The 25,239-nt window shown below is 36.7% G+C and overlaps 1 protein-coding gene across 4 annotated transcripts in view; it reads right to left on the reverse strand.

Annotated features, from left to right (window-relative positions):
• The window catches only part of LARP4 (La ribonucleoprotein 4), a 68,397-nt gene that overhangs the window by 17,420 nt on the left and 25,738 nt on the right, over nucleotides 1–25,239 (reverse strand). For all 4 annotated transcript variants that reach the window (XM_061127924.1, XM_061127906.1, XM_061127915.1 and 1 more), the window contains 5 exons: nucleotides 24,478–24,553; nucleotides 18,529–18,665; nucleotides 16,393–16,496; nucleotides 9,920–10,030; nucleotides 9,138–9,191 (listed from right to left, as the gene is read on the reverse strand). In XM_061127924.1, coding sequence (XP_060983907.1) covers nucleotides 9,138–9,191; nucleotides 9,920–10,030; nucleotides 16,393–16,496; nucleotides 18,529–18,665; nucleotides 24,478–24,553 — 482 coding nt within the window. The remainder of the gene's footprint in view (nucleotides 1–9,137; nucleotides 9,192–9,919; nucleotides 10,031–16,392; nucleotides 16,497–18,528; nucleotides 18,666–24,477; nucleotides 24,554–25,239) is intronic.

The raw sequence follows: 25,239 nt of genomic DNA on the forward strand, positions 1-25,239 counted from the left end.
ACATAAACTGAAACGACAAAGCAATACCACATCACATCCACTAAGATGACTACTAATAAGAAACAGAAAACGGTGAAGTGTTAGAGAGGATATGGAGAAACTGGAACCTTGTGCACTGCTGGTAGGAGTATAAAATGGTACAGCTACTGTGGAAAACAGTATGGAAGGCCCTCAAAAAGTTGAAGGTAGAATTACCGTATGATCCAGCAATTCCACTTTTGGGTATATTTACAAAAGAACTCAAAGCAGAATCTTGAAGAGGTATTTGTACATCCATGATTCATAACAGCATTATTCACACGAGCTAAAATATGGAAGCAAACCCAAGTGTCTATCAACAGATGAATGGATAAGCAAATTGTGTTATATAAATACACTGGAATATGTATCAACCTTAGAAAGGAGGAAAACTTTCAATATGCTACATGGATGAACCTTGAAGACACAATATTAAGTGAAATAAACCAATCACAAGGAGACAAATACTATATGATTTATTTATATGAGGTAAGTAATCAAATATAGGCTGAGGTAGTTGTCAGGGGCTGGAGGAGGGGAAAACGGGGAGTTATTAACAGGCACAAAGCTTCAGTTTTATAAGAAGCAAAGAGTTATGAGAATGGATGGTGGTGATGGCTGTTCAATAAAGACAATATGTTTACTATTACTGAACTATTAAATGAAATTAAAATAGTTAAGATGGTAAATTTTGTATGTATTTTAACACTATATGTATATATACACACACACAGCTAACTTCCCTGGTTGTACAGTGGTAAAGACTCTTCCTGCCAAAGCAGAGTACACAGGTTGGATCCCTTGTCTGGGCAGATTCTACATGCCATGGAGCAATTAAAGGCCTGTGTGCCACAACTACTGAGCCTGCATGCTGTCAACTACTGAAGCCTGTGGGCCTAGAGCCTGTGCTGCGCAATAAGAGAAGCCACAGCAATCAGAAGCTCATGCACCACAATGAAGAGTAGCCCTCGCTCACTGCAGCTAGAAAAAGCCCACTTGTAGCAACAAAGACCCAGTGCAACCAAAAATAATAGATTAATTTTAAAAACAGAAAGTTTGAGTGTGTGTATATATATACATATATATATATATATACACACACACACAAATAATAAATTTTGATTTATATTATTATGAACTCTGCCTGCAGTTTGTGGGATATTAGTTCCCCAACCAGGGACTGAAGCCGTGCCCCCTGCGATGGAAGCATGAAGTTCCAACCACTAAACCATCAAGGCATTCCCTACCTAGAGGCTTGTTGCTTTTTTGGTCATGCTGTGTGGCATGTGGGATCTTAGTTCCCCAACCAGGGATCAAACCTGTGCCCTCCAGTGGAAGCATAAAGTCTTAACCACTGGACCACCAGGAAGTCCCATCACCAAATTTTTCAAAGATAGAAAACAGATTTAAAAGGACAGTCCACTAAAAAATGATGTAAGCAAGGAACAAAGATGTCTAAGAACAAGTAACTAGATAATCAAGTTGAAGTACAGGCATACTATACTTTTACTGCACTTTGCTTTATTGTGCTTCCTAAATATTACAGTTTTGTTTGTTTTTGTTTTGTACTATTTTTGCGAAATAAGGGTTTGTGTTAGGCCTGCATTGAGCAAGTCAATTGGTACAATTTTTCCATCAGCATTTGCTCACATTGTTAAGAGCTGATTCATAATATTATATTAGCTTCAAGTGTATAAAGGTCCAATTTTTTTAAAAAAAATTATTTTTGGTTGCACTGGGTCTTCACTGCTGGCAAGTGGGCTTTCTCTAATTATGGAGAGTGTCTCTGCATGACATTTTGGTAACTCTTGCAATATTTCTCATTTTGTCATTATTGTTAAACTTGTTATGGTGATCTGTGATCTCTGATGTTACTATTCTAATTGTTTTGGGATACCACAAACCATGCTAATATAAGGCAACAAATTAATCAATAAATGTGTGTGCTCTGGCTACTCTACCAATGGATAGTTTTCCTGTTCTCAATCTCTCCCTGGATCACCCTATTCCCTGAGATACAACAATATTGAAACCACGTCAGTTAATAATCCTAAAATAGCCTCTAAATATTCAAGTGAAAGGAAGAGTCACAGCTCTCTTACTTTAAATAAAAAACCAGAAATGGTTTTTAAATTATTTATTTGGTTGTTCCTGGTCTTACTTGTGGTATGCAAACCCTTAGTTGTGGCATGTGGAATCTAGTTTCCTGATCAGGGATAGAACCTGGGCCCCTGCAGTCTTAGCCACTGGACCTCCAGGGAAGTCCCCAGAAACAAGTTTAGTGAGAAAGGCATGATGAAAGCCAAAAAAGGCCAAAAGCTAGGCTTCTTGTGACAAACAATTAAGTCAAGTTGTACATGCAAAGAAAGTTCTTGAAAGAAATGAGAACTACTCCAGTGAACACACAAATGATAAGAAAGCCAAATAGCTGTATGTGGAAAAGTTTCAGTGATCTGAATAGAGGACCAAACCAGTCACAACATTCCCTCAAGCAAAAGCCAAATCCAGAGCAAGACCCTAATTCTCTTCAGTTCTGTGAAAGCTAAGAGAGATGTGGAAGCTACAAAAGAAAAATTTGAAGATAGCAGAGACTGGTTCATGAGGTTAATGAAAGAAGCCATCTCTGTAACATCGAAGTGCGAGGTGAAGGATCAAGGGCTGATGTAGAAGCCGCACCAAGTTATCCAGAATATCTACCTAAAATAAGTAATAAAAACTTTCCAATACCTTAGGACTTTCATAGCTAGAGAAGATAAGTCAACGCCTGGCTTCAAGATTTCAAAGCTTAGAAGGACAGGCTGACTCTCTTGGTAGGGGATAGTGTAGTCAGTGACTAAACTTGAAGCCAATGCACATTAACCATTCCAAAAATCCTTTGACCCTTCAGAATTATGCTAAACCCACTATGGCAAAGAAGAACTAAGGAGCCTCTTGATCAAAGTGAAAAAGTTGGCTTAAAACTCAACATTCAGAAAATGAAGACCATGGCATCTGGTCCCATCACTTCATGGGAAATAGACGGGCAAACAATGGAAACAGTGACAGACTTTATTTTTGGGGGCTCCAAAATCACTGCACATGGTGACTGCAGCCATGAAATTAAAAGACACTTGCTGCTCCTTGGAATAAAAGCTATGACCAACCTAGACAGCATATTTAAAAACAGAGACACATTTAAAAGCAGAGTTTGGGATTAACGTATACACATTTACACATATATATACATTAACATATACACCTTTGCCAACAAAGGTCCGTCTAGTCAAAGCTATGGTTTTTCCAGTAGTCATGTATGGTTGTGAGAATTGGGACTATAAAGAAAGCTGAGCACTGAAGAATTGATGCTTTTGAAATGTGGTGTTGGAGAAGACTCTTGAGAGTTTCTTGGACAGCAAGGATATCCAACCAGTCCATCCTAAAGGAAATCAATCCTGAATACTCATTGGAAGGACTGACGCTGAAGCTAAAACTCCAATACTTTGGTCACCTGATGCAAAGAACTGATTCATTTGAAAAGACCCTGATGCTGGGGAAGACTGAAGGCAGAAGGAGAAGGGGACAACAGAGGATGAGATGGTTGGACGGCATCACCAACGCAATGGACATGAGTTTGAGGAGGCCCCAGGAGTTGGTGACGGACAGGGAAGCCCGGTGTGCTGCAGTCCATCAGGTCACAAAGAGTTGGACACGACTGAGTGACTGAACCAAACTATGCCTATGTTCTATCAATGAAACAACAAAGCTTAGAAGAAAGCACAACTGTTAACAACATGGTTTACTAAATATTTCAGGCTTACTGCTGAGATCTACTGCTCAGTAAAACAAAAAAGATTCCTTTCAAAACATTACTACTCACTGACAATGTACCTGGTCACCCAAGAGCTCTAAGGAAGATATATGGTGGGGTTTATGTTGTTTTCATGCCTGCTAACACAACATTCATTCTGTAGCACATGGATCAAGGAGAAACTTTGGCTTTCAAGATTTAATTATGTAAGTTTTACTATACATTTCCTAAGGCTGTAGAGTAGTTGCCAGAGATAATGATTTCTTTAATGGAGACGGGCAAAATCAATTAAAAATCTTCTGGAAAGGATTCACCATTCCAGATGCCATTAAGATTATTCATCGAAAGAAGGCAAAATACCAACATGAATAGGAGTTTAAAAGAAGCTAATTCCAACTTTCATGGATAACTAAGCAGTTCAAGACTCAAGTTTACTGGAAGAAGTTAACTGTGAATGTGGTAGAAATAGCAAGAGAACTAGAATTAGAAATAGAGCTGAAGATGGAACTGGATTGCTCTGGTCTCATGAAAAAACTTGAACAAATAAGGAGTTGCTTCTTATGGATGAAGAAAGAAAGTGGTTTCTTAAGATGGAATCTACTTCTGATGATGATGGTGGAAGACTGTTGAAACCATAAGAAAGGATTTAAATATTATATAAACTTAGTTGTTAAAGTGGTGGCAAAGCTTGAGAAGACTGACTCCAATTTTAAAAGTTCTAGAGACTTCCCTGTTGGTCCAGTGGTTAAGAATCCACCTGCCAGCTGCCGGGGACACAGGTTGTCTTCAGTCTGGGAAGATTCCACGCGTTGCAGAGCAACTAAGCCCTTGTGCAACAACCACTGAGCCTATGCTCTACAGCCTGCGGGCCACAACTGCTGAAGCCCCCACACCCCAGATTCCGTGTTCTGATCAAGAGAAGCCACTGCAATGAGAAGACCGAGTACTGCACAAGAGAGTAGCCCCCGTTCACGACAATGAAAGCCTGCGTGCAGCAACTAAGACCCAGTGCAGCCAAAAATAAAAATAAATAAATTTTTTAAAAAATAAATAGAAAGAAAAGGCTAAATTATAAAAACTCTTTTTGGAAAACATAGGGTTAACATTTCATGATCTTGGATTTGGCAATGATTTTTGATGTATGACACCAAAAGCACATACAACAAAAAAATTAATTGAACTTCACAGAAATTACAAACTTTTGTGTCTCAAAGGACACTTGAAGAGAGTCAAAAGGTAAACTACAAAATGGGAAAAAATACTTGCAGATCATATATCTGACCAGAGGTTAATATTCAGAATATATAAAGATCTGGTACAAATCAACAAAAAAACAAATAACCCAATATAAAACATGGTCAGGGACCTCCCTGGTGGTCTACTGGTTAAGAATCTGCCTCCCAATGCAGGAGATGCAGGTTCCATCCCTGACTGGAAAACTAAGATCCCACATGCTGCCAGGCAACTAAACCTGCACACCACAACTACTGAGCCCTCACACCACAACTAGAGAGAAGTCCGCGTATTGCAACAAAGATCTCACATGCTGCAATTAAGACCCAATAAAGTCATAAATTTAAAAATATTTTTACAAAAGAAAATAAAAATGGTCAAAGGACCTGAATACATATTTCTTCAAAAATGACATAAAAATGTCAAAGAAGTCCATGAAAAGATGCCCAATATCTTGTGTCACTAGGAAAATGAAACCCAAAAGCATAATAAGATTCCACTTTTACCCACTGGCTTTATCAAAAAAGCAAAAATAAGTATTGGCAAGGATGTAGAAAAATTTGAATCCTCCTCTGTTGCTGGTGGGAACGTAAAAGGATACAGTTTCTCCGGAAAACAGTTATGCACTCCTCAATATGTTAAACATATAATCATCATGTTACGCAGTAATTCCCAGTACATACGGGAACTCAAACAGATAGTTATGCAGCATTGTTTACAATAATCCAAAGAAGGAAGCAACCCAAGCATCTTTCAATAGATAATGGATACAAGAAATGTGGTATATACACACAGTGGAATATTATTCATCAAATAAAAAGTAATGAAGTTCTATACCTATGGCTGATTCATGTTGCTGTATGGCAGAAACCAACACAGTACTGTAAAGCAATTATCCTTCAATCAAAAATAAATTTTTTGAAAAAAACATCTTTAAAAAAGAGAAATGGATTATAAAACACACACACACAAAAAGTAATGAAGTTCTGATACATGCTCCATATAGATGAAGCTTGGAAACATTATCCTAAGTGAAATAAGCCAGACACAAAAGAACAAATATCACATAATTCCATTTGTCTGTGGCGTCTAAAATAGGTAAATTCAGAAAGACAAGAGACTAGAAGGGAAGTTACCAGCAGCTGGGAAGAATGGGAAGTTATTGTTTCATGGGTATAGCATTTTTATTTGGGAGGCTGGGATGTTTGGGAACTTTGTTTCAGAGTTTTTGTTCTGAAAAATACCAGTAACGGTTGTACAGTGATGTGAATGTACTAAATGCCACTGAGATGTACACTTAAAAATGGCAAATTGCATGTATGCATATTTTACCACAATAATAAAAAAATTTTTTTCAGAAAGCATACATTATAAATTATCTGTAAACAGAGCAACAACTTAATGTTTTTCCATGGAGATAAATGATTAAATCATGATATACACGAATAATATTGTATGTATAACAGAAACAGTGGTGAATAAAAAGATCCTGAGGATCTACTATGAGAAAACAACAGAAGTGTATACACTGTACATTTCTATTCCCATAAAGATAGACACAAAAAAGATTTCTATAAGGCATGCAGAAAAACCTGCTCTCTCTTATTACCTATAGGGAAAATGACTAGAGGAATCTGAGAGGGAGATTTAATTAATTAATTTACTATGAATCACTTGACCTTCCTACCACATACAAGTATTATTTTCACAGTTAAAAATTCTGGAACAGTAAATGCACAATAGAAATATATATAGAAGTAAACATATATACTATATACATATTCTATAATATATACAATTTATACAAAATCCAAATAAAACTTAATAATTTTCTCAGTCGTAAAAGCTCAATTAAAACAGGAAGTACTGCCTCTTAACGAAATTATCCACAGCACAGGAGGGCAAGCATTGTTCACTGAATCCTTTTGTCCTCCAAGATCACTGCTTTTGAACCAGAGAACTTCAGAAATGAAAAGCATGCACACTTCAAAGAAACAAACCAAGACCTTAGGGGTAAATGACATGCCCAGATCAAAGGATGTATGGCTGAAAATAGCATCAAGGCCTGGAACATACAATTTCTTGCTCCTGCATGTGTCTTTCTGGGTGCAAGGTCATTTGGTTTTAATGAATGATATAAAAATTAATGTGAATCTCCTAGCAAGAATACTGCTTTGTTGTTGTTGTTCAGTCGCTCAGTCATGTCTGCCTCTTTGCAACCCCATGGACGATGCGATGGATAATCAAAAGAACCATAAATGAAAACCAAAATGGCAGAGAAAGAAAACTATTTATAATGAAAGAAAGGAAGGAACGAAGGGACAAATTTACCACTAAACCTGAGATCTCAGCTAAAACAATAAGCTATAAGATACAGGAGGTGTAAGGAATAATCAAAATAGTGATTATTTATTGGTAAGATCTATCAAGCAAGTAATCCAAAAGGCCCAACAAACTAACAGATCTAAGGAGTTCAGCAAGGCTGCTACAAACGAAAACATTTTTGGAAAAAATCACTAAGTTACCAGTGAGAGGGGAAAAAAGCAGTAAAAATTTCTTTAAGGAAATAAGAAATACAACAGACTTGAATAGAGAAAATATATCATAATAAAGTTACCACAATAATGAATAATTCAGGGTAAAACTGCCAAATGTCCCCAACTTAATCAAATAATTAAATGTAATCCCATTAATTCCAATAAGGTTTTTGTTTGGTTGTTTGTTACTATTAGACAAACATCCTAAAATTCATATGGAAAAGTAATACTCAAGATAATTCTAAAAAAGCACAAGGAGGAAGACTTTGTACAAGGAGAAAAGGATGTTAGAAATCTATGGTAATTAAAACAACTAGAGATATACAGGATAGATGCAACATTACACACAAATGTGGAAGGACAGACCACTTAATAAGTGCCAACACAACTGCCTTTCTATAAATGAGGGGGAAATGAAATTAGATCCCTGTCTTATACTATATATGAAGTTAATTCCAGATGTATCAAAGACCTAAACCTGACATATAAAACTCTGCAGTTGTTAGAAGGCCTCGGGGAATATCCTAACAGCCTCAAGCAGGAAAAGGAAATAAGGAGAAGAGCATTACAGGCAGAGGAACTAGAACGACAACTGGCAGATACCTTCATTCGTAATATGGAAAGTAATACCACCATGGAAAGTAATAATACAGTAGTAGTGAGATTTAAATATGTCATGTTCTTAGAACAGTATCTGAGACACAACCTCTTAACAAATGTAAGCTTCTCTCAATTTGGTTCTTTCACTTACTAGTTATGTGGAACTGGGTGGGTGACTCTCAGGCCTCACTTTCCTTACCAGTAAAAAGGAGAGTACCCACCTTATTAGGTTCCTGTAAAAATTAAACGAGTCTATACACACACCATGCTTAGAATAGACACTGATATACTGAACTCAATAAGAGTAAGAACAACACACCACACTTACAAACAATAATTACATATCACACAGGGAATGTGGAGCTTGTCAAAGTAAGTGCATGTTTAGGATTCTATCTTAGATGGTAGGTTTGGTAATAATGTGGAGTATGGGCTTTAAGGAGGGGAAAACTGAAGGCATAATAGTTAAAAGGCTATTCTCATCTCTCAAGCCTAAACAATGGCAATAACGACTAAAAGAAGTTTTGAAGTGGATTTTGTAAGAACAGATTAGACATGTAAACAGTGAGCCAAGTATCATCAATGACAACTTCCAGGTTCTCAAAGAGCTGAGTATTAGCATAGATGCAGTTAACTGAAATGAGGCTGGAAATGGGGAATGTTTCCCAACTTCGTTGCTAAAAACTCATTCTTGCTCCTAACTTTTGAGATCTACAATTATCTTACACGTTGTCAATCAGCATCTAACTAAAACTTCAAGCTGTCTGAAGTCATACTTTCAGAAGTTACTGCTGTTTAGAATTATTTTAATGTTCTATCAACTAATTTTCTGAAATAGCATTTCATATGAGTCAGAAATTTCTTTAAACTCACTATGTGATTTATAAAATGTCATTCATCTTTGTTAACAGACAACAAAAACCTTCTTGTCTGAAACTGGACTACTTACAAATGTTTCTTACCATGATTGGCTTGCCCTGAAATGTCTTAACTTCTTCTCTTAAGTATTTAAAAGCCTGTTACAAAGCAGAAAGGAACTTTCATTAGTATTCAAATATTTCATTAAAGCGATCATTATTCTATGGAGAGGTTTAATATTACCAACTATCTCTAAACTATAAAAAATTCTGAAGGTGATCCCATTATGCAGATGATAGGAAATGAAAAAGCAGAAATGTTAAGACCTCGGCTACAGTTAACATTTATTATGCAATACCTACTATGGATCACTACAGATAAAATGTACAAAATTCAGAAAAGACCCAAAATGTCACTATATGTCAATTTTAAAATAGGTTCAGAGAGCCTTCTAAGACGAAGAATTAAGACAAATCTGTGAGTGACTTAAAAATGTTATTATATAAATTTGTTTCAAAGTAATTTTACTTATCTTTATATAAAACATGGTAACAATTAAGAGTAATATCATTATGTCAAAATTCCAAGAATCAGAAGTTATATATATTGCGGCCTAGTATGTAACAGAAATAATAGCTACTGAGTACATGTTAATTTGAAAACTGTGTGCTAATTTTTTATTGATAGGAAACGGTTCTTATGTTGAAACAAAGCTTTAGGAAGATCATCAGAAAGGAAACCAACTAGAAAGCAAAACCAAAAAGGTGAACAAAGTTCTCCAAAGTCTTAATAAACATTACTGTAAGCACAAATTTTTCTCAATTAAAATACACACTATCTCTTTTACCACCAGCAGTTCAAATCAAAAGAAAAGCTTCCTTCTCACCTGTTGTGCATCTGTGTCTGACTGGAAAGTGATATACCAGTTGCTATTGTGCGCAAACTCACAGCTTATCACCTTGGGGCAGTTTTCATTTTTAAACAAAGCTTTTACTTCCTAAAAATGAAAAACTTCAGTTAATCCTAAAAAATATATCAATCATAGGCAGTTTTTCCTCTTCATGTCTTTTGGTCCTTTCTATTTCTTTCCTTAGTAACGGTTTATATCTTCTGCCCATTTTTCTGTTGAGTAGAATTATGCTCTAAAAGAAGAATATGCACAGTCATAGTGTAAACTGTGTTCGTGATTTAGGGAAGGAAACTTATTTTATAATCAGTAAAACTGAAAAATTATTTCCATCCTAATGGCAAGCTAAATCTTCCTTAAAGAAAAATCTCTGAAGTCCTATCACTATCTAAAAAATGGGAAGGGGGAGGGAGTGGTGGGGAGGAAGGAGAAGGTACTAGATTAGCATTTTCTAGGTGCTAAGTATTTTCCTGCATTTCTCCAGCAAGTTTGGCCTTGGAGCACAAAATGAAGGACAAGGCAACAAAGAGTATTGTCAAGGGAACGTGCTGGTCATAGCAAACACCCCTTTCAAACAACCTAAGAGACACCTACACATGAACATTACCAAATGGTCAGTATCGAAATCAGATTGATTATATTCTTTGCAGCCAAAGATGGAGCAAATGTATACAGCCAGCAAAAATAAGACCTGGACCTGAACGTGACTCAGATTATCAGCTCCCTATTGCAAAAATCAGGCTTAAATTTTGAAAAGTACAGAAAACCACTAGGCCATTCAGGTAGGACATAAATCAAATACTTCATGATCATACAGTGGAGGTGACAAATGGATTCAAGGGATGAGATCTGGGAGACAAGAATGCCTGAAGAACTATGGACAGAGGTTTGTTAACACTGTACAGGAGGCAGTAACCAAAACTATCCCCAAGAAAAAGAAATGCAAGCAGGCAAAATGGCTGCCTGAGGAGGCTTTACACATAGCTGAGGGAAGTTCAGTTCAGTTCAGTCACTCAGTCGTATCCAACTCTTTGCAACCCCATAGACTGCAGCATGCCATGCCTCCCTGTCTATTACCAACTCCTGGAGTTTACTCAAACTCACGTCCATTGAGTCAGTGATGCCATCCAACCATCTCATCCTGTCGTCCCCTTCTTCTCCTGCCCTCAATCCTTCCCAGAATCAGGGTCTTTTCCAATGAATCAGTTCTTTGCATCAGGTGGCCAAAGTATTGGAGTTTCAGCTTTAGCATCAGTCCTTCCAATGAATATTCAGGACTGATTTCCTTTAGGATGGACTGGTTGGATCTCCTTGCTGTCCAAGGGACTCTCAAGAGTCTTCTCCAACAGCACAGTTCAAAAGCATCAATTCTTTGGTGCTCAGTTTTCTTTATAGTCCAACTCTCACATCCATACATGACTACTGGAAAAACCATAGCTTTGACTAGACGGGCCTTTACTGGCAAAGTAATGTCTCTGCTTTTGAATATGCTGTCTAGGTTGGTCATAACTTTTCTTCCAAGGAGTAAGCGTCTTTCAATTTCATGGCTGCAGTCACCATCTGCAGTGATTTTGGAGCCCAAGAATACAAGCAAAAATCAAGAGAGAAAGGGAAACTTAGCCAACTGAACACAGAGTTTCAGAGAATAGCAAGGAGAGATAAGAAGTCCTTTTTAAGTTAACAGTGCAAAGAAGTAGAGGGAAAACAATAGAATGGGAAAGACTAGAGATCTCTTTAAGAAAACTGGAGATATAAAAGAACATTTCATGAAAGGATGGGCACGATAAAGGACAGATGGTAAGCATCTAACAGAAGTAAAAGAGATTAAAAAGAGGTGACAAGAATACACAGAAGAACTATACAACAAAGGTCTTAATGAAAATAATAACCACAATGGTCTGGTCACTCACCTAGAATCCAACATCCTGGGATGTGAAGTCAAGTGGGCCTTAGGGAGCATTACTACAAATGAGGCTAGTGAAGGTGCTGGAATTCAACCTGAACTATCTCAAATCCTAAAAGATGCTGCTGCTAAAGTGCTGCATTCAATAAGTCAACAAATTTGGAAAACTCAGCAGTGGCCACAGGACTGGAAAAGGTCAGTTTTCATTCCAACCTCAAAGGTCAGTGTTCAAAGTATGTACAAACTACCATACAACTGTGCTTATTTCGCATGCTAGTAAGGTTATACTCAAAATCCTTTAAGCTAGGCTTCAGCAAATGTGAACTGAGAACTTCCAGATGTACAAGCTGGGTTTAGAAAAGGAAGAGGAACCCCATCAAACTGACAACATACACCGGAACACACAGAAAGCAAGGGAATTCCAGAAAAACATCTACTTTTGCTTCACTGACTATGCTAAAGCCTTTGCATGCAAGATTGCCAGGAGAATTATAAACCACCTCAGATATGCAGATGATACCACTCTACTGGAAGAAAGTAAAGAGGAACTAAAGATCCTGTTGATGAAGGTGAAAGAGGAGAGTGAAAAAGCTGGCCTAAAACTCAACATTCAAAAAACTAAGATAATGGCATCCAGTCCCATCACTTCATGGCAAACAGATGGAGAAAAAGTGGAAGCAGTTGACAGATTTTATTAGACTGCCACCCATTGATTTCTACCTTCAAAAATTTATCAATATTCTTCAGATATTTCCAGTTCCTTTAAACAGTAAAATGAATTTAGTTAAATCTTAACATAATCTATTATTTTTACCCTTTTATCATTCTTTAGAAAGAATAATATTCATAGATTTACCTTCCCAAGTATAAGAAGTCTGGATATAAACAAATCAAAATTTATTCTACCTGACAGCAGTCTTTCAGGTCATCATCCAAATCTCCTCAATTTAATTTGAATTTTAGGGACTATTGCCAAGATCAACCCTCTCTGGCTAGTCATCTGTACTTCCTTGACTTTTTTCTTTTAATGAATAGTGTGTTGCTTTCTTTATCTGCTGTTTTTCATCTGTATAAGCACTCTTAAGTATACAGAACATGAATTATAATAACTACAGAAATAATAACAATGGCTAACGTACCAAGTATTGCTCAAAGCTCTTTATATAATAACTCAATTCTCACAATTTCACTGGTTACTACTATCCCATTTGGAACTCTGAATGCAGAGTTTCAAAGAACAGCAAAGAGAGATAAGAAAGCCTTCCTAAGTGAACAATGAAAAGAAGTAGAGGAAAACAACAGACTGGGGAAGACTAGAGATCTCTTTAAGAAAATCAGAGATACCAAGGGAACATTTCCTGCAAAGATGGGCACAATAAAGCAGAGAAATGGTATGGACCTAATAAAAGCAGAAGATATTAAGAGGTGGCAAGAATATATAGAACTATACAAAAAAGATCTTAATGACCCAGATAACCCTGATGATGTGATCACTCACCTAGAGCCAGACATCCTGGAGTGTGAAGTTTGGGCCTTAGGAAGCACCACTATCAACAAAGCTAGTGGAGGTGATGGAATTCCAGTTGAACTATTTCAACTGCAACTAAAAGATGCTGCTGCTAAAGTGCTACAGTCAATATCCCAACAAACTGGAAAACTCAGCAATGACCACATGATCGCAAAAGGTCACTTTTCATTCCAATCCCAAAGAACGGCAATGCCGAAGAATGTTCAAACTGCTGCATAACTGCACTCGTTTTACATGCTAGAAAGTTAATGCTCAAAATCCTTCAAGCTAGGCTTCAACAGTATGTGAACTGAGAAACTTCCAGATGTACAAGTCAGATTTAGAAGAGGCAGAGGAACTAGAGATCAAATTGCCAAAATTTGCTGGATCATAGAAAAAGCAAGAGAATTCAAGAGAAACATCTACTTCTGCTTCAATGACTACACTAAAGCCTTTGACTGTGTGGGTCACAACAAACTGCAAATTTCTTAAAGAGGTGGGAATTCCAGACCACCTTACCTGCCTTCTGAGAACTATCTGTCTGCAGGACAAGAAGCAATAGTTAGAACTAGACATGGAACAATGGATTGGTTCCAAATTGGGAAAGGAGTACATCAAGGCTATATAACATCACCCTGATTATTTAACTTACATGCAGAGTACATTATGTGAAACATCTGGCTGGATGAAACACAAGCTGCAATCAAGATTGCTAGGAGAAATATCAATAACCTCAGATATGCAGATGACATCATCTTTATGGAAGAAAGTGAAGAGGAACTAAAGAGCCTCTTGATGAAGGTGAAAGACAAGAGTGCAAAAGCTGGCTTAAAATTCAACTTTCAAAAGACGAAGATCAAGGCATCCGGTCCCATCACTTCACGGCAAATAGATGGGAAAACAACGGAAACAGTGACAGACTTTATTTTCGTGGGCTCCAAAATTACTGAGGATGGTGACTGCAGCCATGAAATTAAAAGGCGTTTTCTCCTTAGAAGAAAAACTGCGACAAACCTGGAGAGTGTATTAAAAAGCAGAGACATTACTTTGCCAACAAAGGTCCATTCAGTCAAAGCTATTGTTTTCCAGTAGTCATGTATGGATATGAGAATTGGACCATAAAGAAAGCTGAGCGGCGAAGAATTGATGCTTTTGAACTGTGGTGTTGGAGAAGACTCCTGAGAGTCCCTTGGAATGCAAGGTCAAACCAGTCAATCCTAAGGGAAATCAGTCCTGAATATTCATTGAAGGACTGACGCTGAAGCTGAAGCTTCAGTACTGTGGCCAGCTGATGCAAAGAGCCAACTCATCGGAAAAAGACTCTGATGCTGGGAAAGACTGACAGCAGGAGAAGAAGGGGACGACAGAGGACAAGATGGTTGGATGGCATCACAAACTCAATGGACATGAATCTGAGCAAGCTCTGGGAGATGGTGAAGGACAGGGAAGCCTGGCATGCTGCTTGCTGTCCATGGGGTAGCAAAGAGTCAGCCACGACTGAGTGACTAAACAACAAGAAATTATCCTATTTGGGCTTCCCAGGTGGCACTAGTGGTAAAGAATGTGCCTGCCAATATAGGAAACAGAAGATCCCTGAGAGAAGGGAATGGCTACCCACTCCAGTATTCTTTCCTGTAGAATCCCATGGACAGAGGAGCCTGGCAGGCTACCGTCCATAGAGTGGCAAAGAGTTGGACAGGACTGAAATGACATAGCACTCATGCATTATTCCACTTAATAGATGAGGAAACTGTGGCAAACACAAAAAGAGATTAAGTAACTTATCCCAGATCACAGAGCTAGTAAATAAAAATGCTGGAATTCAAATCCGGGCAGTTTCTGGCTCACACACTTGAAATTTTTTCTTAATATTGCAAATATTCTTCCTTTCTGCAATTTTCCATTCAATTTGTTACTTCTGACATATAATTCATAATTTAAAATCCAAGATCTATCTAGTGACAGTTTCTTTTCTAATTTCTCTCACTGCTTCTAAGTTTAGAAAATCATCCTTTTGGAAATTTAATACTGAATGACTTCAGGCAAAAAGATTAACTACTTATGTGTCAAACAGGTGAGAAGGGTCTAAAAATTCTTTTTAAAATGGTTAATCAATTACCATATCAGTTACTGATTAACCCTCCTCATCTCTAATTTATCCTTAACATGACAACTCAGAGTGAAGCTCCATGGCTTAAAAAACATGGGTTTTGGAAACAGGAAGGTTAAAGTTTGAATCCAGATTCTATAACTTAAAACAGGCCATGTGTTATTTAACCATTCCAAGGCTCAGTTACTTTATTTGTAAATCAAAACAAAAAATCTTAGGCTTTAAATAACTCTAGTATGAGAGTTGGTAGAATCTGATTATTAAATAAATGCTATTATACTATATTATTACATAAAAGGATCTATTTCTGGATTTTTAAAAATAAAACACCTATTGAATGCTTTTTAAATTTTGTTTATTTTGATTTTTATTTAAATTCATTTCATTTTGCCAAACTACATGGCTTGCGGGACCTCAGTTCCCTAATCAGAGATTGAACCCAGGTCATGGCCAAGAAATCCCTGAATCCTAACCACGAGGCCACCAGGTCACTCCCCATTTCTGGATTTACTGTCTCATTAAAATATTATTTTACCCTTCTACCTGTACCATACTATCTTTATGATTGCAGCTTTGCTTTATTTTGCTAACCAGTCCTAAATCATTAATCCTTACTCAAATTTTTCATTCCTAAATTAATCCTTTCAGTTTAACTGTCAAGCTCCAAAAGAGTGTATTTATATTTTGTCATTCAATTAAATTAATAGAGAATCAGTATCACTGCAATAGTCAAATTTAGCCTTCTAAGAAAACAGAATTATATCTTTTTCCTCCCTGTGTGCCATTCTTTCAGTATTTCAGAATTTACTAAGCAAATCAGTGTTTACCCTATTCAAAGTAATTGACATGACAACAGTGACAAACCTTGCTTGTTTACCTCCCCCAATTTAAACAGTAAAGAATATTTAGCTCAAACAATGCTAATGATTTACCTCTATTGGTGTTGTTTCAGGAATCTCTCTAAGAATTACAATGCAACGCTTATGACTTGGTCTCACTTTCTCACCCTTCTCATCAACTTGTACCATGGGAGAAGCTGAAATTTAAAAAAATTTCATTCAAAAGTGAAAAACAGTGATATTATAATTCGATTAAAAAACTATTCATTTCAATTTCCAACTAAATGAATCAGCAGAGGCTAACATCTTAAAAAAGTTAAATGGCAGATTCAAAGATTACAGTTACGATAAAATACCTTGAGATTGATACGCAAAGAACACTGTCCAATGTTATTCACTGAATAAATATTCAGAGTACTTGCTCTGTCACTTGGCATAGAGCTGGAGTTGAAAAGAAGCCTTCATAGAGTATTCAGTAATTATTTCTCATAAGGTATTTTCCTATATACAATTACTGAATTCAAGTAAAATCAATGTACCTACACTAGCCAAACACTCTGGTAAGTGTAACAAGCTTTGACATGTGAAGAAATTCTTCTTCAAGTCTGAGAAGCACTTAAACAAAGAATTATATAGAAATCATTACAAACTTTCTGTGATTTTAACATATTTACTCTTACTTACTACTACAGAGACCCAGAAGCCATCTTTTTTTCTTCTTTCGCCTTCATCTAGATTTATTTTATGTCTTTGGTTAAATATTGAAAACCAACTAACAGGCTATTCTTTTAACAGTGGCATTCTTTAAATTCCAGAAAAATATTTAATGTCAATTGTTAATATTAGTTCTAGTCATTAACTATATTAAATTTTGTTGAAAATAAAATACAATCTTTATACCACTAAACGCAATGGTTATTGCAGGTAACTAATGAAGTTACTATTTACAGAGACTTTGCCCAGAAAACCTCCATTGCCCATTAGGTGAGACCTACTGATGCAGACCTCTGTTTATCTCTCTCCATCATTTAAAAAAGCCAATTTAAAAAACTTTCCAATTAAATCTTTGAAGTGTTGTCCCTTTGATGGATACTTTTAGTCCTAAAAAACAAACTGGTGGTGGTGGTTTAGTTGCTGTGTCTGACTCTTGGGACGCTATGGACTGTAGACCACCAGGCTCTTCTGTCCATGGGATTTTCCAGGCAAGAATACTGGAGTGGGCTGCCATTTCCTTTCCAGGCAGAAGCCATCTTTTAATGCTGCTTTTGAGTAATACTGAATAATGGTAGTACCACAAGCCCAAACTTTTATTTGTAGTACTGTCAAAGGATAATATTCCACACCTCCCTGCACAGGCAAGTAGAGAGAATAAAAGCAGTTGTTAAGGAAGAAGGCTTCTTTATAAATCCTAGGTTTCAGCCCTTGGAGGTAGGAGATTCTGTCTCTTGGCCAATTCTTTAAATGTTGACAAGACTGGGTCATTTTAAGAAATTATCTTTCCAAGTGATCAGAGATTTAATAAATATCTTTATTCCTCTGAGAATGGAAATCCCTCCTCCTATGTAAAACTATTATTGGACTTTATTTAACTTTTAAACATGGTAAACAAATTTCATATAAAAGTGAAGGTCTGTCTTTACTCAAGTAGTTAACAAAACCCATACAAGACAGGTTACCAAGAAATGCTGATGTAAGACACAATTACCACCAAAAATTCTTAAACCTCAATCTAAAAATATAAACTCTTTACCAAACTTTAGAGCAGCATTAGTTAAACTGCAGGTCGCAACTCTCTAACAGGCTGTGAAAACAAATTCAGAATTAAGGAAATGAACTCATTTCAAGCATTCAGTACTAATCTACATAATTAACATTTCAGTTTTGTGTATGCGGTGTGTATATTAGGTTGTGCCATGAAGCTTACTTCTTACTGTTGTTCAAGAAACACATTGCTTTAGAGGGTGGGGTAACAATACATAAAGTGTTTTAACAGCCAAAAAACCCTGAGGTTTAATTGCTTATACTTGAGTAAATGGGTATCAAGATGAACAACCAAGGTACAATGACCAACCAATGATATAGATACGTATCAGTCAATAAAAACAGAAAAATTATTAGCACAGAATAGCAAAAAATATAGAGTTAAAAACAATTTCCTATACGATCAGAAATCAGAAGAATATTTAATCTTTGATTTTAAAACTAAAGTAAAAGGTATGATTTACATACATCTCAAAACTTCAAGAATTAGGTCAGGGTCTGTGGTCAGTTTTTTAATTTCTTCCATGTTAGCAACTGTCCAAATTGGGATGAACTGATCACTGTCCATTTGAGATATCAGGTAAAGATCCTTTGACAAATTTTCTCTGAAAGGAATAAGAGAAGTACAGTCTTATAAAACAAACAAACTTTAAAAAGCACCTAAAGAAAAGAGACACCTTATTTTACTTTTATCATTATATCTAGGAAAACATTATGCTATCAGAAATAACAAGGTAAACTATGAAAATACATAATATGCAACAGATACATTTTAACAACTTCTGGCAAGTTTCTGGATCCCTAAATACACTGGGCCCAATAGTTTTGAACAAGTGAGTTTATCAAATTATACTGATACGGAAAAAGGCTTAAGGTGTATCACAAAATATTACATACAGTTTTGTTCCATCATACTTTATCATAGAACATGTATATGGAGAATACAGTGTAAACCATGAGTTGGATCATGAGGGATTTTAAATTTTTTAATGTTTTTCATTTTTAATAGGTAATTTGACTTTTAAATTTAAATAATAAAGCTAAAATAACAAATTTAAATCATTTTAAATTAAGACAAAAGATTCTGTCTCACACATTTTTAAAAAAGGAAGACACTCTATCTTACACATAAAATCCTGTTTAACAACAAACTGAAGGAGAATCAAATTAATGTCTTATAATTTACATCAAACCTTTGAAACAGTATGGTTATAGATAGCTAGAAATCTTTGCTTAAAAATCGTCTCAATGACCACCCTATTTAAAACTAAAACTATCCAAGCAGTCCTGTTTCAACTCCTCCCTTGCTTACTCAGCTCTACTTTTATCCAACGCACTTATCATCCAACACACTTCTAAGCTGCTTATTACATTTGTTTTGTCTCCCCAGTCAGAATACAGGTTCCACAAAGTACCTTTGTCATTCAATATGGGTTACAAAGCCTTGTGCTATGCTTAATTGCTCAGTCGTGTCTTTGTGCCCCCATGAACTGGAGCCTGCCAGGCTCCTCTGTCTATGGGGATTCTCCAGGGCAGAATACTGGAGTGAGTAGCCTTTCCCTTCTCCAAGGGATCTTCCCAATCCAGGGATCGAACCCAGGTCTTTCACATTGCAGGCAAATTCTTTACCATCAGGGCCACCAGGGAAGCCCAAGAACACTTGAGTGGGTAGCCTATCCCTTCTCCAGGGGATCTTCCTGACCCACAAATTGAACTGGGGTCTCCTGCATTGCAGGCAGATTCTTTACCAGCTGAGCTAGCAAGGAAGCCCACTCTTTGCAATTGTATGGACTGCAGCCCACCAGGCTCCTCTGTCCAGGGGGATTCTCCAGCCAAGAATACTGGAGTGGGTTGGCATACCCTCCTCCAGGGGATCTTCCCAACCCAGGGATCGAACCTGTGTCTCTTATGTCTCCCACATTGGCATTTGGGATCTTTCATTACTAGTGACACCTGGGAAGACTTAGTGCCTGGTAAAGAGTAGGGTCAAGGCCTTTACATTCCAATTATACTAAAATTGGACTTCCCTGGTGGTACAGTGGATAAGAATCTGCTTGCCCATGCAGGGGGACATGGGTTTGAACCCTGGTTTGCAAAGATACCACATGCTGTGGAGCAACTAAGCCCATGCAACCACATCTACTAAGCCTGAGTGCTGTCACTACTAAAGCCTGTGCTCCCAGAGCCTGTGCTTCGCAACAAGAGAAGCCACAATGGCAAAGCCATGCACTGCAACGAAGAGTAGCCCCCACCTGCCACAACTAGAGAAAGTCCATGTGCAGCAACAAAGACACACACAAACCAAAATAATCAAATAAACATTAAAATTTTTATTAATAAATATATAAATAAAATCATTTTAATTTATTTACTATTTAATAAAATAAATTAAAAAATTATACTAAAATAGAGTATTAATTACTTTAAGGTTATAACTGTCAACAAATAGTGGTTATTTGTCTTGGGGGGAAAAAGAATACAGAGGATAACAGTGACAAATTCACTTCAGCACAAAAGAAAGGACATTAGAACATACTGTCTTATTCCTTAAGAACCTGAAAATAAGACTACTGTAAACATGAATACAACTAAAAGACTGTAGTATAAATCAACTGAGACTTTCAGCAGGTCTATTCTTAAAAAACAGAATGGCATACCCTTAAAGAAACCGTACCTTGTCAGAAGTTAAGTCAAATTAATAGATATATAACATCTAGGATTACGACTAATATCTAATATTGTTCAGTCACTCAGTGTCTGACTCTTTGTGACCCCATGAACTGCAGCACTCCAGGCTTCCCTGTCCTTCACTATCTCCCGGAATTTGCTCAAACTCATGGCCACTAAGTCAGTGATGCCATCCAACCATCTCACCCTCTGTCACCCCCTTCTCCTCTTGCCCTCAATCTTTCCCAGCATCAGCGTCTTTTCCAATGAGTCGGCTCTTCAGATCAGGTGGCCAAAGTATTGGAGCTTTAGCACCAGTCCTTCCAATGAATGTTCAGTGTTGATTTCCTTTAGGATAGACTGGTTTGATCTCCTTGCTGTCCAAGGGATTCTCAAGAGTCTTCTTCAGCACAAGTTTGAAAGCATCAATTCTTCGCTGCTCAGCCTTCTTTATGGTCCCACTCTCACATACGTACATGACTACTGGAAAACCCATAGCTTTTTAGGACCACTGTCAGCAAAGTGATACCTCTGCTTTTTAATACACTATCTGGATTTGTCACAGCTTTTCTTCCAAGGAGCGAGCATCTTCTAATTTTGTGGCTACAGTCACCGTCTGCATTGATTTTGGAGCCCAAGAAAATGAAATCTGACAGTTTCCACTTTCCCCCCCATCTATTTGCCATGAAGAGATAGGATCTAATACCTAATATGCTCATGACTAAATCTAATATGTCTCAGTGGCAAGTTTGCTGAGCTACAAATCTCAAATGCCCAGCCAGTTTGAACTGTTTTGTAGTTCTCAGTAGCATGTGGCAGATCATGATAAGCTACAGCTCATGCTGCAACAACTATAAAAGCTTGGACAGATTACCAAAAAGTCATGTTTTTGGTGATAAAGGAGAGCTATGGAAGCTACAAGGACAAAATGAAATTCCAGGAAGATGATCTTTCTTTTCCGAGGGTATGTGCAGATCCTGGACCAGAAGGAAACTAGCAGATCTTTATCTCAGGCATTTGCACAGGGTTATGGTTAGGAGCCTCCAACACACACAGTTTTCCTCCATGTGACATTTATTGAGTTCAAAGGAGGAAGACAGGAGGCTGGGAGCCAGGCTGAAAAAGCAGAGTAGAATCTCTGTGGTCCTGTGGCAGTCCCAGTGGAAGAAGGAACCTTGCATCAAACCTAAGACAGGTCTTCTTGATGAGACATCTGCCAGATTTTGAAGCTATACAGAGTAAGAGGCTAAAGAGCTCATCTCAAACTTCTGAACAACAGAACTAAATCTCCTTTGGTGTTTCAGGACTGAGCTAACAGAAAACTGCGTTTCCAAATCAAAAGCCTAAGAGGGTCATGCCAAAAGAAGAGATAAATCAGAGGTAGATCATGTTTATTTAAAATGGCTGCTCAGCCCTGACTCAGCTCAATTCCTGACTAGATTGAAGAAATCAATCTGCTCCTGCCAACCAAACCTTGTCTAGAGAGAGAAATTATGGCACTTGCAGCTTCTAGTTTCTTTTTATATGGTGTGGCCAGCATATGTAGTGTCCAAATTATAATCAAAATGCTTAAGACCTGAAAAAAGGCAGAAGCTATGGATAGAGAATTAAGAGGGAAAAAACTCAAGAAATATGGGCAAACAAATGATCCAGTTAGTAGGCAAAGATTTTAAAATAACTACCATAAGTATGTTACACAAAATGAATTGCCTCACAGGCACAAATGACTAGAGAAAAGCCACAGGTCTTTTATAAAACTAGGGCCTATACTAGACTACCAAGGCAAAGAATAAAAAGGAGAAGAAAAGGGAGATATTCAAGATGAAGAATCAATTAAGCTCAAGTCAATATGTATTATATATAAAGAAATAAACAAGTCTAACAAAATCCAGGTTGCTAGCTTAAAAAATTGGTTTACTAGTCCTCCTCTGAAAAACAGAAGACATTACATTGCAAGCATATCCAACTTCTATCTCTTCTGGAAGGGGAAGTTCTATGTATTAAAATTTTATACTTCTAAGCTATAAATATACCTACATAATTCTGAATTCTTATCTGTAAATAAGACATCTTAAAATGTTTGCCTTTTCTAAGAAATAACTGGTAATATAAATTCTATACCCCCATAAATAAAGACAAAAAGAGAAAAATTTTATACTCATCTTTTCAAACAATCTTATAAGTCATCTTATTAAAAAACAACTCCATGATCAAACGTTGTAAGAGCAAACTACTACAACTATAATTAAGAGATAACTTAAGAACTCTAAAAATGAATATGATTATATGAAAAATATCCAAATGAAATTTCATTATTTTTCTACTGAGAATAGATCCTTTACATATCCAATTGGAGACTACATCTTTAAATCTAGTTAAGAAATATACTGAAGAATGATACTGATGCAAAAGTACTTGTGGTTTTACACTGTTGAACTTTGCCATTTGATATTGGAATACATTCTTAAATGTGGTTATGTTATACATCATTTTATTTATTTTTTGTTATACATCATTTTAATGCACATTTCTCGCTTTATATTTTCTTGCTAATGACTTATTATTTGCTGTGTATTTTATATTTATTTTAGATTATGGAAACGATGTTAGACAAAATGCAAACTGGAGAGATTTTCTTGGGTTCAAAATGGGTTGTAAAGCAGTGGAGACAACTTGCAACATCAACAACCCATTTGGCCTAGGAATTGCCAATGAACGTACAGTGCAGTGGTGGTTCACGAAGTTTTGCAATGAAGAAGAGAGCCCTGAAGATGAGGAGGGCAATGGCCGGCCATCTGAAGTTGACAATGACTAACTGACAGCAATCATCGAAGCTGATCCTCTTACAACTACACAAGAAGTTGCCAAAGAACTCAACATCGACCATTTTACAGTTGTTCAGCACTTGAAGCAAATTGGAAAGGTGAAAAACCTCAGTAAGTGGGTGCCTCATGAGCTGACCAAAAATCAAAATAATCATCATTTTGAAGGGTCCTCTTCTCTTACTATAGGCAACAATGAATCATTTCTTGATCAGATTGTGATGTGTGATGAAAAGTGGATTTTATATGACAACTGACGATCACCAGCTCAGTGGCTGGACCAAGAAGCAGCACCAAACTCGCACTAAATAAAAGTCATGACCACTGTTCCGTGGTCTGCTGCCAGTCTGACCCACTACAGCTTTCTGAACACTGGTGAAATCATTACATCTGAGAAATATGCTCAGTAAATCTGAGATGAACCAAAACTGCAAAACTCCTGCAGCCGGCACTAGTCAACAGAAAGGGCCCGATTCTTTTCCAAAACACCTGACTGCACATTGCACAACCAACCCTTAAAAAGTTGAATGAAATGGGCTACAAAGTTTTGCCTCATCCACCATATTCACCTGATTCTCGCCAACCCACTACCACTTCTTCAAGCATCTAGACAACTTTTTGCAGGGAAAATGCTTCCACAACCAGCAGGAAGCAGAAAATGCTTTCTAAGAATTTGTCAAATCCTGAAGCACAAATTTTTACACTACAGGACTAAATAAACTTATTTCTCATTGGCAAAAATGTGTTGATTGTAATGGCTCCTATTTTGATTAATAAAGATCTGTTTGAGTCTTGTTATAATGATTTAAAATTCATGGTCTGAAACCACCAATTACGTTTGTACCAGTCTAATATTTCATTGGTATTTTACATATATTAATCAAACAATTCAAAAGAGGAGAATGTCAATTAAAAAATGATAGTGTACCGTGAGAAACAGAATTCTAATTGTTTCTTTAAACACTCTTTTAGTTCTTCTGTAGAAATTGCTGAGTTGCTTTCTCCTGATGGTAGAAAACGAGAGAGAGAAAGTTAACACCTAATTACCACAGGTAGTAAACTCTACATATTGTTCTTTTAAGAATAAGCCACAAAGTATGCACAAATTAAAATCACCAGAAAACTGTTTTTTTACTTTTTTAGAATTCAGATACACATGGTCTAATAAATTCTTTCAATTTATCTGTTCCTGTTTGTTTAGACAGATTTCATATCAGTTTTAAAACTACATATTTTATCAAGCAATTAACGAATCATCAGTAATACTAAAAGCACCTGAATATCATTTTATAAAACACAGTCGTCAATACTTATTCCTTTAATGAAAACTCAAAGAACTAAAGTAATAGTAATCTAAATTTGAAGACAGGAACTACACAAAGTGGGGTATATGTATATGGCTCCACATTTGTATTACTGGTAGTAAACCTGATGTTAGTCACACTCCTTAAATTTCTCTCTCTCAGTAGACTTGTGGTACCCAAGGTGTATGTGTGTGGCGAGGTGAGATCAATTGGGAGTTTGGGGTTAGTAGATGCAAACCATTATATAAAGAATGGATAAACAAGGTCCCACTGTACAGCACAGGGAACTATATTCAATATTCTCTGATAAAACATAATGGAAAAGAATATAAAAAAGAACATATATGTATGTATGTATTTTGCTGTACAGCAGAAATTAGTAACAT

This window comes from Dama dama, chromosome 3 (genome assembly GCF_033118175.1).
Source record: "Dama dama isolate Ldn47 chromosome 3, ASM3311817v1, whole genome shotgun sequence".
In the NCBI taxonomy this organism is placed as follows: domain Eukaryota; kingdom Metazoa; phylum Chordata; class Mammalia; order Artiodactyla; family Cervidae; genus Dama; species Dama dama.